The 13,335-nt window shown below is 61.9% G+C and overlaps 1 protein-coding gene across 11 annotated transcripts in view; it reads left to right on the top strand.

Annotated features, from left to right (window-relative positions):
- Nucleotides 1-13,090, top strand: part of ABCA7 (ATP binding cassette subfamily A member 7) — a 45,641-nt gene extending 32,551 nt beyond the window's left edge. For 3 of the 11 annotated variants that reach the window (XM_037885619.2, XM_037885620.2, XM_043536090.1), the window contains 19 exons: nucleotides 217-311; nucleotides 702-734; nucleotides 1,145-1,250; nucleotides 1,535-1,609; nucleotides 1,926-2,095; nucleotides 2,186-2,363; nucleotides 3,051-3,166; nucleotides 3,686-3,830; nucleotides 4,083-4,206; nucleotides 4,452-4,581; nucleotides 5,475-5,595; nucleotides 6,500-6,562; nucleotides 6,955-7,061; nucleotides 7,555-7,696; nucleotides 7,787-7,921; nucleotides 8,332-8,435; nucleotides 8,946-9,038; nucleotides 9,811-10,054; nucleotides 11,087-13,090. In XM_037885619.2, coding sequence (XP_037741547.1) covers nucleotides 217-311; nucleotides 702-734; nucleotides 1,145-1,250; nucleotides 1,535-1,609; nucleotides 1,926-2,095; nucleotides 2,186-2,363; nucleotides 3,051-3,166; nucleotides 3,686-3,830; nucleotides 4,083-4,206; nucleotides 4,452-4,581; nucleotides 5,475-5,595; nucleotides 6,500-6,562; nucleotides 6,955-7,061; nucleotides 7,555-7,696; nucleotides 7,787-7,921; nucleotides 8,332-8,435; nucleotides 8,946-9,038; nucleotides 9,811-10,054; nucleotides 11,087-11,230 — 2,325 coding nt within the window. In that variant the 3' untranslated portion in view covers nucleotides 11,231-13,090. Of the gene's footprint in view, nucleotides 1-216; nucleotides 312-701; nucleotides 735-1,144; nucleotides 1,251-1,534; nucleotides 1,610-1,925; nucleotides 2,096-2,185; nucleotides 2,364-3,050; nucleotides 3,167-3,685; nucleotides 3,831-4,082; nucleotides 4,207-4,329; nucleotides 4,582-5,474; nucleotides 5,596-6,499; nucleotides 6,563-6,954; nucleotides 7,062-7,427; nucleotides 7,697-7,786; nucleotides 7,922-8,331; nucleotides 8,436-8,945; nucleotides 9,039-9,810; nucleotides 10,055-11,086 lie in introns of those variants that run through there. The other 8 variants (XM_043536089.1, XM_043536091.1, XM_043536088.1 and 5 more) reach the window with 5 other exon arrangements.
- Nucleotides 13,091-13,335: the final 245 nt, after the last annotated feature.

The following is a 13,335-nucleotide window of genomic DNA, read 5'->3' as shown; positions in this document are numbered from 1 at the left end:
CTGCCGTCGCCCGGGTCTCACCCGCTTCTATCCCCCCAGAGTCACGGCCGGTAGAGGCTGGGTGGGTGGAGGGGGGTGGCTCCTAGCGGACTCAGTCGGGGTTGGTACCAGACCTTGGCACAGCGTGGCCCTGGGGGCCCTACTAAGCCCAGCCTGGGACGATGATGATACCAGTCCCATCTCCTGTCTGTCTGTCGCCGTCTGTCCTCCTGCCAGGTGCAAAGGGGCACTGGCGACATCCTCCAGAACCTCACGGGCAGGAACATCTCCGATTACCTGGTGAAAACCTACCCCAAGATCATCCGCCAGGGGTGAGCACCTGGGGGATCCTGGGGACTGGTCCAGTCTGGGGAGGGCTCCCATCTCTGCCTCCGACCTACAGTTCTCCCTTCCTGCCCCCTCCAAATCCCAGCTGAGGCTGCTGGGACTGACCTGGTGGCACAGAGCCCTGTCAGTGCAGCAGCCAAGGGCTGACTGGGCCACCAGTGCCTGAACTGTCCCTCCCCAAGGCTGGGGCCTGCTTTCAGGGCCGGGCGGGGGCATCGCTTGCCCTGGCACTGCTCCAGCTGTCCCTGATCTGTGGGCGAATCGCTACCTCGCTCTCTAGGGCTGTTTGTCAGGCGTTTGGTGGCTGTAATGCAGGGACAGGCCCACCGAGCTATGCTAACGGCTCCCCGGGCATTTCCTTTTTGTTCCTGCAGGTTGAGAACCAAGAAATGGGTCAATGAGCAGAGGTGAGAGGGGCGGGAGTGGGGGGGCAGCTGGGGTATGAATTGTTTTAGTAAGACTGTTAAGGGTATGGGACTGGGAGCCAGGACTCCTGGGTTCTGTTCCCAGCTCTGGGAGGGGGCTGGGGTTTAGTGGCTCTGACTGAAGCTCGGGGATCTACTGCTGTGGAAGGGGGATGGCACCCCCAGCATCTCTGTCTATATGTCTATGCATATAGCGTGCCCATCACCGCAGTATCTGGTCACCAGATAGTCTCCCTGTCATGTGCCAATGCACCTGATCTCCCATCGTCACAGCCTGGGGGTGTCTCCCGGCCCTGGCCCCAAGGTGCTGGCCCGAATCTCCCAGGGCAGGGAGGAGCATGAGGGGGCACGCCTGGGTTCCTGATCCTCCCTCCCTGCGCCCACCCTCCCAGGTACGGCGGCATCTCGCTGGGTGCCCATAGTTCTCAGACCCTGCCCTCGGCAGAGGAGGTGGATGGTGCTGTGCGGGAGATCCGGGCTGTGCTGAACATCACAAAGGTATAACCCGATGGATCGGATGGGGTGGGGTAGGGCAGGGCAGGGGAGGGGGGCAGAATCAGTTTCCTTCCTTGGGGATTTGCAATGAGTCGGAGAGCTACCCTGGTTGGAGGGCGGCATCCGCCACATGGGACTCTTGGCGGGGGTGGTAGGTCTGGGGCAGGGCCGGGGCTTGGGATGGATGGCATGGGGCGGGACAGGATGGGGGTGGCACGGGGCAGGGAGGCTCATGTGAATGGCTCATCGATCTGGTTCCAGTCCTGATCTCCCTTTCCGGCCCCCAGGGGAGCCCCATAGACAGGCTGCTGGGAAACCTGACCAGCTTCATCGAAGGGCTGGACACCCGCAATAATGTTAAGGTCAGTTTGGGGATGGAACCCCACTGTGGGGGGAGCTCAGGGGCCTGTCACCCTCATGGGCAGCATATTCTAATCCTCCGATGCCAACCTGAGAAGGCCAGAGAGCAGGGATGGGAACTGGGTGTCAGGACTCCTGGGTTCTATTCCTGGCCCTGGGAGGGAGTGCGGTCTGGCAGTCAGAGCCGCGGGGAACCGGGCCTCAGGACTCCTGGGTTCAATTCCCAGCTGTGCTACGGTGGCAGCGGGTGAGTCACAGGGTTCGAGCGGGGGGCGAGCTCGGCGCTGAGTGTTGCCGTTACGCTGCATGCGGCCACAGGTCTGGTTCAACAACAAGGGCTGGCATGCCATGGTGTCCTTCGTCAACGTGGTGAACAACGGGCTGCTGCGGGCCAGCCTGCCCCCGGGCGCAGAGCCCTGGCGCTACGGCATCACGGCCATCAACCACCCCCTGAACCTCACCAAGGAGCAGCTCTCGGAGGCCGCGCTGTGAGTACAGGGGAGCCTCGGGGTGGGTGGGGATTGGGTGGGGCTCTTGCTGGGTGGCTGGCTCATCTCGCTCTCCCCTCCCCATGGCAGGATGGCCACCTCAGTGGATGTGCTGGTCTCCATCTGTGTGATGTTCGCCATGTCCTTCATCCCCGCCAGCTTCGTCCTCTTCCTCATCGAGGAGCGGGTCAGCAAGGCCAAGCACCTGCAGTTCGTCAGCGGCATGAAGCCCGGCGTCTACTGGCTGGGCAACTTCGCCTGGGACATGGTGCGGGGCAGGCCGGGGGGCTGGAGATCTGGGGAGTGGCAGGTTTACACGGGAGAGGAGGGATCCCATGGATCTGGGGGCAGGGGGAGGGGAGTGGGGGATATAGCTCTCCAGCACAGGGTCAGGCTGGCACCTGGTGGGGCTCACAGGCAGGTTCTCAGCTGCAGGCAGGACCCTCATGGAGGGAGGCAGGTGTCAGCCCCAACACGGCTGCATGCCTGGGTAGGTTGTCAGCAGAGCGGATTGAACCTGGGCCCTCTGGATTGAAACACCTGAGGCCCCTGCTGCCGGACCTAAAAGGGCGGGTTCTGTTTGCCGAAGTCGTAGCAGGCTCATCAACCTCCAGAGGTGGCCCGGTCTCCATGAGCCGAGGACAGCGCACCGCACAGAGTGGGGGTGGGCTGCGCAGGGAAGCCTGTGCCCAGGAGTGGGGCTCACCGCTGGGCTGATGAGAGGCCCTGAGCCAGGACAGGGTGGGCACGCTGGCTCAGTGAGGGCGTGTGGGCTTTGCGACAAGCTCAACGCCAGTGGCTACTGCATGGTCAGAGTCGGGGGAGGAGGGGCTCGCTCCCTGTCTGGAGGGGAGGGAGATTGGGGGGTGACTTCAGGCCTGTCCTCATTAGAACCCCCCCACCCAACCAGGGTCGACTGGGTCACACCCGCTGCCTCTTCTGCTTCTCCCCACAGTGTAACTACCTGGTCCCAGCAGGGCTGGTCGTCCTCATCTTCCTCTGCTTCCAGCAGAAGTCCTACGTGTCCTCAGCCAACCTGCCCTCCCTGGTGCTGCTGCTGTTCCTCTATGGGTGAGCCGGGGTAGGCGCGGCCCCCGCCTGGCCCTGATGACACGGGGAGCAAATGCCCTGTGCAGCCGGGGAGCTCGCTTTGTCTGTTGTCTGTCCTATCCTGGGGAGAGGGACCAAAGGCTCGCCCTGAAGGGGAAGGGAGCTAGCTGGCCCGGCCTGGAGGTTCGGTCCAGGCAAGTGTCCGTGTTTATTCCAAGCCTCAGGGGCCTGCAGCCTGGGCCTGCATTCCTGGGACCGGCCATCTGAGCGAGGCTGAAATACCCACTCCCTACACTGGACCTCAGGGCGTTTGCCTAGTACATCTCTCTCAGGGGTGGATTACAGCTGGCAGCCCTGCCCTGGAGGACCGAGCCTCCGGCTGGAGCCTGGCCTGCTCTGAATGGAGCAGGGAGGCGGTGCAGTTTTGTGGGACATTGGCACCTTGTCTCCCAGCCCTGGTTTGCGGCATGGGCTTGGTTCCTTGGTGCCGGGCCTAGTGTCTTTTGGCTTTGCTGCAGCTCTGTTCCTCTTCCACCCCAGCTGGTCCATCACGCCGCTGATGTACCCGGCCTCCTTCCTCTTCACCATCCCCAGCACGGCCTACGTGGTGCTGACCTGTGTCAACCTCTTCATCGGCATCAACGGCAGCGTGGCCACCTTCGTGCTGGAGCTCTTCGTCGACCAGGTGAGCCCTGCACCCTGGGGGCTTCCCTGGCCCTCTCGGGACAGGCTGCGCGGTGGGGGTTTTCCAACCCAAGATTAACTAGCAACCGCCCAGGCCCCCAACCTCAGCCCAGTGCCTGCAATGAGGTGAGTTCAGCTCCCGGGGAAGGGGACTCCCAAGGAGATGGTTGGAGCCCCCCCCCTGCTGGTGTCAGAGAGCTGGGGCTGTCCCCTGAGCCAGAGTCTTCTGCTTTTCCCCCCCTGCCCCGGGCAGAAGCTGAACCATGTCAACCGCATCCTGAAGAAGGTTTTCCTCATCTTCCCGCACTTCTGCCTGGGCCGGGGCCTCATCGACATGGTGAAGAACCAGGCCATGGCCGATGCTTTCGAGAGGTTCGGTGAGTGGCCTGAGCCCAGAGCGTGGGGGCTACACGTTCCCCCACCCCAGACTCAGCATGAACGGGTAACGCCTGTGATCCCTGCGCCACTCTCCTCAGGAGCATCTGTCTGTCTCTGCCTAGGTTCTTAGGCCATGGCCATCACCGTGGTATCTGACCCTCTGCCGTGCACTGACTCTGTCCTGTCCCATGCCTCCCCCATGCACCACCCCTTTCTTCTTTTCAAGCCCTATTTCCCCTCCCAGGAGACAAGCGTTTCGTGTCTCCGCTGTGCTGGGACCTGGCTGGGAAGAACATGTTTGCCATGGCTCTCCAGGGCATCGTCTTCTTCCTCTTCACCATCCTGCTGCAGTACAGGTTCTTCATCAAGCTCCGGTGAGGGGCCGGCGGGGGGTGGCGGGAGCAGCAGATGGGCGTGCGGCTGGGGTAGAACTCCAGCTCCAGCCAACCTCCTCCCCGAGTCACTCTCCCCGTCCCTGCCATAACAGGGTGGGGAAAGCCCGTTGTTCATCTATCCCTTTGTTTGACACTACACCCCCTTCTCCCAGCTCCCCACCAGTCATTGGGGTCGGGGGCTGGGCTGGCAGAGTTAACATCTCAGTGACATGACCCAGGGAGGGCGGAGATGCCACCTTCACTTGCCGCATCCATCTGTCCGTCCAGGCTTCCGAGCCAAATCTGCATGATTTTACACCCCCGCCCCCTGGCTGCTGTGTGGATGTACCCTAAGTGATTTAGAAGCCTAGGTCCCCTTGGCTCTCACCCGTGTGCTTACATGGTCACTGTAATATCTGACCCTGCTCACACGGGCCTGTCTCCACAGCCGGGACGGGATTAGACCAGCAACTCTTACCATGAAGACAGGTTTCAGAGTAGCAGCCGTGTTAGTCTGTATCTGCAAAAGGAACAGGAGGACTTGTGGCACCTTAGAGACTAACAAATTTATTAGAGCATAAGCTTTCGTGAGCTACAGCTCACTTCATCGGCTGCATAGAATGAAACACTCTGTCTCATCCTGCTGAGGTCTAGCTGGGACCCCCCCCATTTGGCAATCTGGGACCCCCGACACCTGATCACAGCCCCCAAGTCAAGGACCCCCCAGGATTCCAGCACCGTTCATGGGATCTCCAAGCTCCCTAGAGCCCGTGCTAGGTCTGAGTCTCATGGCGACCGTGCAGCCCAACGTGCCATTCCACACCGCTCGCCCTCGTGGGACGTCACCCTCCGTTCGCATCCTGGTTTGAGCCATTCCCCCTCCTTCCCTTCAGGCCCTTTGCTGTTAAACTTCCCCCTCTGGGCGGGGAGGACGAGGACGTGGCCAGGGAGCGGGAGAAGATCACAAGCGGAGCACGGCGGGGAGACATCCTGGTGCTGCATGACCTGACCAAGGTGCGGAGGGGGCGAGTGGAACACTCGGGGGGCGGGGGGCATCATCATCCGCCTCCCACCGTCAGCCTCGGCCCCAGAGCAGGTCGTGGCTCTTCCTTGTGCCACTTTTTTCTGTTTTATGGAAAAATTTAATGAAAATAAAAATTTTCCACAGATTTTTTTTTTTTTTTTTGGCAGCTGTTCAAATATCGACAAATCTCAGTTTGGAAATGCTGCCACAGGGCCCCATTCTCTGCTATGGGCCAGGCCCCCCTGATTGGACTACACCTCCCATGAGCCACCGCCACCCCCTCCCCCATTGGCAAGGGCAGGCAATGCACCTAGGGAGTCCCTGGCCATGGTGCATCATGGGAGATGCAGTCCACCTGGGGCCCCCAACCCATAGAGGAGAGCGGAGAGATGAGGCAATTGAACTGCACGTCCCATGAGGCTCTGCGGCGGCACGAGCCAAACGGGAATATTCCGGTTTCAGGGCGTTCGTTTTCTCTGACAACCATCTGAGTTTTCCCGTGAACGCAGACCCTTCCTTTGAATACGTTCGGTTGCTCACAAACCCAGTGTCCTGTCCAAAAAAAAACAGTTTTGGTGACCAAATTTTCAATCCACCCTCGCCCGCGACCCCCCGGCTCTCTCTGGGTCTTTCCAAGGGCGATGAACCCGTCCTGCCAGGGATTAGAACTCTTCCCCTTGCCACCAGTCCGGCGACCCTGGAGCTAATGATTCAGAGCACCAGGAGGCGGTGGGGTCCCATACGATGTTCACCGTGGGGTCCGCACACTCGCAGCAGGTGCTTGGCCTGCATTCGCACAGGGAGGAGGGTTCCCGCACAAGCCCGCGACTCCACGCTCTCCCCACGTGTTTCAGGCCTGGGATGCTGCTCTCAGGCTCTTTCCATTTCTCTCAGGTGTACCGGGCGAGGAAGAAGCCGGCTGTGGACCGCCTGTGTGTGGGAATCCCCCCGGGGGAGGTAAGGCAGCTGGTGGGCCAGGTGCAAGGCAGCTGGTGGGCCAGGTGCACGGCAGCTGGCTATGGTTGGGATTAAAAGGGCAGGCAGCCCTGGTCCGTGGAGCGAGAGGTTTGGAAGCAGGTTGATGTGGGGAAGCAGCTGGCTCAGGCCCATGTCACACCGGGCACAGGGGGATGGAACAGACGGCCCAGTGAGTGTGTCCTAGGGAGGAAGAGGTGATGGGGGGGACCCCCCAAATCCTGGCCCTGAGCCCCAGTCCAAGTGCTGTTCTCCTTGGGGCCATCAGGGAGGCCCCTCTTGGGCACTTCCATGCCTCTTGGAAGGGGGAGCCAGGCAGGATGGGTGGCTTAGGGGACAGTTTGCCTTTAACCCTGCATTTGGTCCCGGCGCAGTGTTTCGGTCTCCTGGGGGTGAATGGCGCTGGGAAGACGTCCACCTTCAAAATGCTGACTGGGGACACGGAGGTGACCCTAGGAGATGCCTGTCTGAAAGGGCACAGGTGAGTGGGGAGGGGCAGGCAAGGTGTGGTGTGGGGCAAGTGAGCACTGCTGGGGGCGTGAAGGCAGGGACGACAGGTAAGTGCAGACGAGATCATGGCGGGGCAGGTGCGGGCCCCAGTGAACGGGATAGGTGAGTGTAACAGGGAGAAATGGGGGACGGGACAGGGGAGCGCCTGGCTGGGGGATGGGTGGGAAATGGTACAGAGGGGAGCTCTGGGGGAGCAGGATGGGGTCAGGGTTGTACAGACGGGAGAGGGGGGTCTCTGTGTGTGGTGGAGCTACGGGGCAGGCGCGTGCCGCGCTAGCACGAGAACCGGGTCTCTCTCTCTCTCGCACGCACGCACGCCCCTTCCTCCTGCCCTCAGGCTGCTCTGCTGGGCTCTGGCAGCCCTGGGGACACCCCGTTCTCCCAGCCCCTCCCTGCGGATCGGTTTCCCCGGGGCCCCGCTGCAGGACGCCCCCCCCAGCTGCTCGGTGTCTCCGTCCTCGCAGCGTGCTCCGCGACCTGCAGTCGGTCCATCAGAACATGGGCTACTGCCCCCAGTTCGACGCCATCAACGACCTGCTGACGGGACGGGAGCACCTGGTGTTCTACTGCCGTGTGCGAGGCGTCCCCGAGGAGGAGACGCCCAGGGTAAAAGCCCCCCCCCGCCCCCCCCGCCTCCCCCTCCCACCCCAAGGCAGGAGAGACGCCTCCTCAGCCTCTGTGCTTCTCTCCCTGCAGGTGGCTCAGTGGGGGGTCTCCAAGCTGGGCCTGGCGCAGTACGCCGACAGACCCGCCGGGGGCTACAGCGGGGGGAACAAACGCAAGCTCTCCACGGCCATCGCCCTCCTCGGTGCCCCGCCGGTCGTCTTCCTGGTCAGTGCTGCCGGGCAGCAATGGGCGCCTGGACGTTATTCCCTCGGGCGCCCCTAGCGGGCACCCTGAGTCAGCCCCCTCCAGCCGCCGTCCGATGAGAGGGGGAAGGCAGCTGATTTGCACAGTTATCTGCATATGCAAACCCCAGGCCTGATGATTTGCATGGTCATTTAACATGGGGACGCAGCCTTGATGTAGCTGACCTCCCCCGTCGGGCTCTGTTCCTGGGCCCAGGCTGCACCACAGCCCTTGTTTACGCCACTCTGGCCCTGGGCGCCCCGGGGATTTACACGGCCAAAAGCGGGGTGCAGGGGCCTTCGTGCCAAGCCCACTGGGCTTCCCACCCCGACACGTCCTTGGTCTGGACAGGGCCAGGGCTGACCCAAAGCCGCTTTCGGGGCTCGTTGCAGGACGAGCCGACCACGGGGATGGACCCGCGAGCCAGGCGGTTCCTGTGGAACTGTATCCTCAGCGTGATCAAAGAGGGCAGATCCGTGGTGCTCACCTCCCACAGGTAAGGGAGAGGGCTGAGCTGCTTGTGCATCCCTCCCTCCGCACAAAGCCTCAACCCTCCCCCCATCAGTAACTAGCCCCCCAGCAGGCGAGTAGCTGTCAATCCGCCCTTTTGCAGTGATTCCCTTTGTGCCGTGCACAGGGTTGGGGGCAGGGCTGAGGCACGGGTGAGGGGCAGGGAAGCCAGCGCTGCCCCTGATCTGTGGCTGAGCCAGGGGTTTGCAACAGGGGGCGCTGCTGCTCTCCCGCTCCCTGGCAGGGGTAAACAGCCAGCCGCCCCGCCAGCATGAGCTAGCCGTAGCCCTCTGCAAGTCCGTGGAGCTACGACTTGCCCCAGCTGAGGGCCTGGTCCGGCACTCAGGTGGGGAGTACGTTCTCCACTAGCCCATGCTGCCCACCCCCCGCAGGGAACGGCCCAGTGGAAGCAAATATGGGGGGCTGTTGGGCAGGGGAGGAGTGTGGGGGTGCCGAGTCGGGGGCGCTCACGCCATCACCTCTTCCCTCCGGGCAGCATGGAGGAGTGCGAAGCCCTGTGCACCCGCATGGCCATCATGGTGAACGGCCGGTTCCGCTGCCTGGGGAGCGTGCAGCATCTGAAGAGCAGGTAACTTGGTGGCATCCTGCCGTTCTCCAGCCCCCCCTTCGAATCCCTCCCCAGCCATGGCCTAAGAAGTCCGGCCGGTAACGAGTTCGTCTCCCTGCCCTGCCGGACATCTCCTGCGCGTAATTTCCTCAGGCTCTTCAGGAACCCCAGTGCGGCACGAAGTGCCCGCTAGGGACCGAGCTGCACTGGGAACGTTTCAGAGACCTTGATGGGGTGGAGAGGGAATGTCCATGCCGGCGTCGCCTTCCAACCGTGGACAGGCTGAGGCAGGGAAGGAAGGAGCTGAACCCACCCTCTGCTCCCCCGAATGAATCCTCCTCAGGGAGCTGGCAGTCCCAGCACCTTGGGCATTGGTGGGGGGTGGGGGGGCGCCAGTTACCACTATCTGGCAGTCCCTGAAATGAGTCTGGTGGTCTCGGACCAGTCCCCTAATGGTCCTGATTGCACGACACCACCATCGCTATTCGCACTGATTGCCCCCGCCCTGGTGGCGTTCCGAGTGGAGTGGCCAGGGAACGAATGGGCCATGGGTCAGGGTTGAGGCACGTGTGTGGGGCGGGGAATTCCCTGCTGCTCCCGATCTCTCCTCTCCCAAAGCTCCTGCTCCCCTCCCTGGCTGGGGTAACTCCCCCAGTGGCTGGAGCTCAGAGAGCTCCCTGCCGTGTTAATCCCTGGGGCCGCTCTCTGGAGCCGTCGGTCCCCCTCGCTCTGAGCAGCGGTCAGTGTGCGCCCGGCGTGTCCGCGAACAAACCCGCCCACCTGTTTGCCATAGGTTCGGCGACGGCTACACGATCACCCTGCGGGTGTCGGGCCCCGGGCCGGACCTGCGGCCCGTGGAGACGTTCATCCAGGACTCCTTCCCCGGCATCGTCCTCAAAGAGAGGCACCATTGCATGCTGCAGTACCAGCTACCCTCTCGGAGCTGCTCCCTGGCCAAGATCTTCAGCATCTTGTCCACTCACAGGGGCACCTACCGCATCGAGGACTATTCCGTGTCCCAAACCACGCTGGACCAGGTGAGGCCAGGGCCGGGTCTCTGCCCCTCTCCTCCAGCCTTGGGGATGGCAGCACCCCCGTGTGGACCCAGGATCAAATAAATGGACGTTTCCCCTACTTTGAGCGTAAGGGACTGTCCTCTTAACCCCATAGGTGCCAGCTGGGAGAGCGTCCTCCCAACAGCTGGGATGCTCCCCAGGGGATCTCAGCGTTGTGAGGTGCCTCACCCCCGCCTGCCTTTAGCATGAGGCGACTTGTCTGTGCCTGCCGTGGGTCAGCACCCTGAAACCACCAACCACTAGTAACACCAGCCCTGCCCCCCAGGCCCCCGCTGGCCTCGCTACCTCTGTACGGCTTAGCGATAGGCACAGCCGAGCCCTTGAAGCATTCCCTGCTGGGTCCAGCCCTTCATCCACCGGACCCTCTGGGAATTCCCACAGCCGGCACACACCAGCTCACTAGCTATGGCCTAGGATGCAGCTCTGCAAATGTGCCGCACGTCCATGTATTTCCAGTGGAAGCCAGGCGAAGGGCATGACCGAAGAGCAGAGATTCGAGTGACAGCGGGTAAGAATATTGGAAACGAAGGGTCACACAGAACACAAAATCCTACCCTGCTTTCTAGAGCCTCTGCTTAGCTAGCTGGTTCCCTTCCCGTCTAAAGAAGTGTCTCTCACCCAAATTTCTCTCCAGCATTTTCAGGCGATCCTACTTGTGCCCCCTCTGTCACGTAGCAAACTCACTGTGTGTTTCCCTCCTTGGGGAAGGATACCAAGATGTCATCTTCGTCCCCCAAATGCACCACAGCAAACTTTCAATGTGCACCTCCAACTAGTCCCCCGCGGCCCCACGGGGCCTGTTGTTTCCCTTTTTCTGTAACTTTTCTCTCTCTGAATTCTCACAGTCCTTCATTAGCATGCGGTTCAGCCTGGAGAGTGGAGGTCTACGGTGAACCAGACACGACTCCATTCACGAAGCCCCAGGCTGTGACCACTAGGCCAGCCTGCCTGTCGCCCCACCTGATTCTCTTGCTTTTGTCCCTTTCCCGCCAGGTGTTTGTCCATTTCGCCAAGGACCAAAGTGAAGACGAGCCCCTGCCGGACTTGGCACCCCTGTCCAAGCCCCAGCCCCCTGACCCCTGGAAGAGGATCACCCACTTCCTGGAGGACGACAGCTACCAGGAGAGTGCAGTCTGAGACCCTCCCCCGGCCAGGAGTGTAGCCAAAATACAGAGGGGGGCTTCCCTCGTAGCACCAGGGCTCCTCCTGCTTGGAGCAGGGTGGAGGGAAAGCCCCACCTACCCCTAAAGCCGAATCAATAAAACACCCATTGCTCCTAGGGGGCAGAGGCCCCCAGCTGATGCTCCTCACCCCACATCCGTGGCTGTCCCCCCAGGGGAGTGACGCAGAGCCCCCTAAACCTGAATCAACAGTGCAGAGGGGGTAGTGCCTGACTCCACGGTGCCCTCTGGGAGCAGCTCCTGCCAAGCCCCCACCCTAGGGTGCAGGGAGCTTTCCTGGGAGTCACTCCCTCTCCCAGCGAGCAAGGGGTGGGGTGGGGTGAGCCTCCTTATGCCTTAAGTGGCAACCAGGAGGTGGGATCTGCCTCCCACACTCCCAGGGCTCCAACGCCCACCTCTGCCCTGAGTTTGAATCCCAGGCTGGGCCCGTCGGGCTCTCCTCCTCGGGCTCCTGTGGCTGGCTCCTTGCAGGCACAGCTCTCACTTGGTATTTGTACTGCGCCCTGCCCCGGTTCTGGGTGGGCCAGGGGTGTGGATGTCACCCCTTGCCCTGCCCAGCTCCATGCACTTCCCGCCCATAGTAGGGCCCAGGGGCCTTTCTCAGAGACTTACCTGCATTAAACCCAGCCGCTTGGGCTCCCAAGGGGGAGGCTCGGCTGGACCCTGCGGGGTCCTTGGTCCCCTTCACTGCATTCTGCTGTGAGCTGCTGTTTGAACAGGCCGCAGGGCTGCCCCCCACTCTCCAGTGACTGCAAGGCCCTCGCCAGCCGTGTGATGTCAGGGATCCCCTCTCTTCCTGGGGAGGGCACTCCATTTTCCCTCCGTTCCCCATGCTGCAGCCACCAAGGGGCTTGCCTGGGAGCCTGTCAGTAACACTCCTTCAGCTGCCGGGGCCATGAGCCCCTCCTTTCCGCCCTGCCCCAGGGCTTAACATGCTGCGTCCACTGGTGGCCTCCCGTGGGAACATCCCTTTGCGTTAATCCTTCCTCAGACCACGTCGCTCTCCCAGGCCCTGAGCTGCTGTGCCCCTGCCTGGAGCCTGAGCTGTCCCTAGGCGGGGAGGTCTGCGATCCCCAAGGCTCCCCAGCTACCTCCCCTCCTGGCTGTTCATGGGCCAGATCTTGGCTCCTGGTGGGAGCGGTGGTGAAGGTCTCACTGAGCGGGAGTTGGTCCCTGATCCCTGGCACCTTCCCTGGCAAGGCAGGGGCAGTGGCCCTCACTCTGCCAGTCCTCCTTTGGAGGAGAGAACAGCTGATGCCTGCCTCCTCTCCGAGGCCGCCTGCTTTTCTGTCCGTCCGCCCCGTCACTAACAATGCAGTGACCTCCCGTCCCCAAAGATGATGTAGCATTCTCCCCGGGCACTGTCCTAGCACAGACTCCGCCCACTCTCACCACCAGCCCCGCCCACCATCTAAGTATTGTATTATCCCCTTTTAAAATGGCCCATGTTGCCATGGCCATGGCTGGCCTCTTCTCCCAATGGTCCGAGACGCAGGCAGTGGCCGCTGACGACGTACTGTGGCGTTTGTGCCCCAGGCATTAGGCCGGGCTAGGGCATCGCCGCGCCCCAGCCGACTGTTACAAACACCTGAGCCGATGCCCCTCCACACAACGCTGGCCCCAGGCCCCAAAGAGGCGTGACCCTGCCCCCATGCCCCGTCCGCTCTGCCCTGAGGGCACTGGGGCTGGGCTCTCTCATGTAGCTGGTCTGTTTTCTGGTATTTATAGAGCAGAGTCTGTGGAGATTTGCGTGAAATACTAAGCGAATTAAATATACGCACACAATAACCCCCAGTCTGGGGGTGGAACGATTCTATCTGGGCGTCGGGGTTTGTTCTCCAGCTCGTCCTTCGTTTCTCTCTTTCCTCCCCTGTTCTGTGGGTCTAGGGCACTTAGCCAGCCCCGTTTCCACAGTCTCTGAGCAGCTGACAATCTTGAGTATATTTATCCTCACTACCCACCTTGCGAGGGAGGGCAGGGCTGTAAACCCCATGGCACAGCTGGGAACTGAGGGCCAGGGTTACAAATCGGGCCCTCAGCCACTTGTCCAAGGTCACAGGG

Source organism: Chelonia mydas, chromosome 25, assembly GCF_015237465.2.
Source record: "Chelonia mydas isolate rCheMyd1 chromosome 25, rCheMyd1.pri.v2, whole genome shotgun sequence".
Classification (NCBI taxonomy): domain Eukaryota; kingdom Metazoa; phylum Chordata; order Testudines; family Cheloniidae; genus Chelonia; species Chelonia mydas.
The sequence above is the reverse complement of the archived record's forward strand: the minus strand, read 5'-3'. Positions and strand labels throughout refer to the sequence as shown.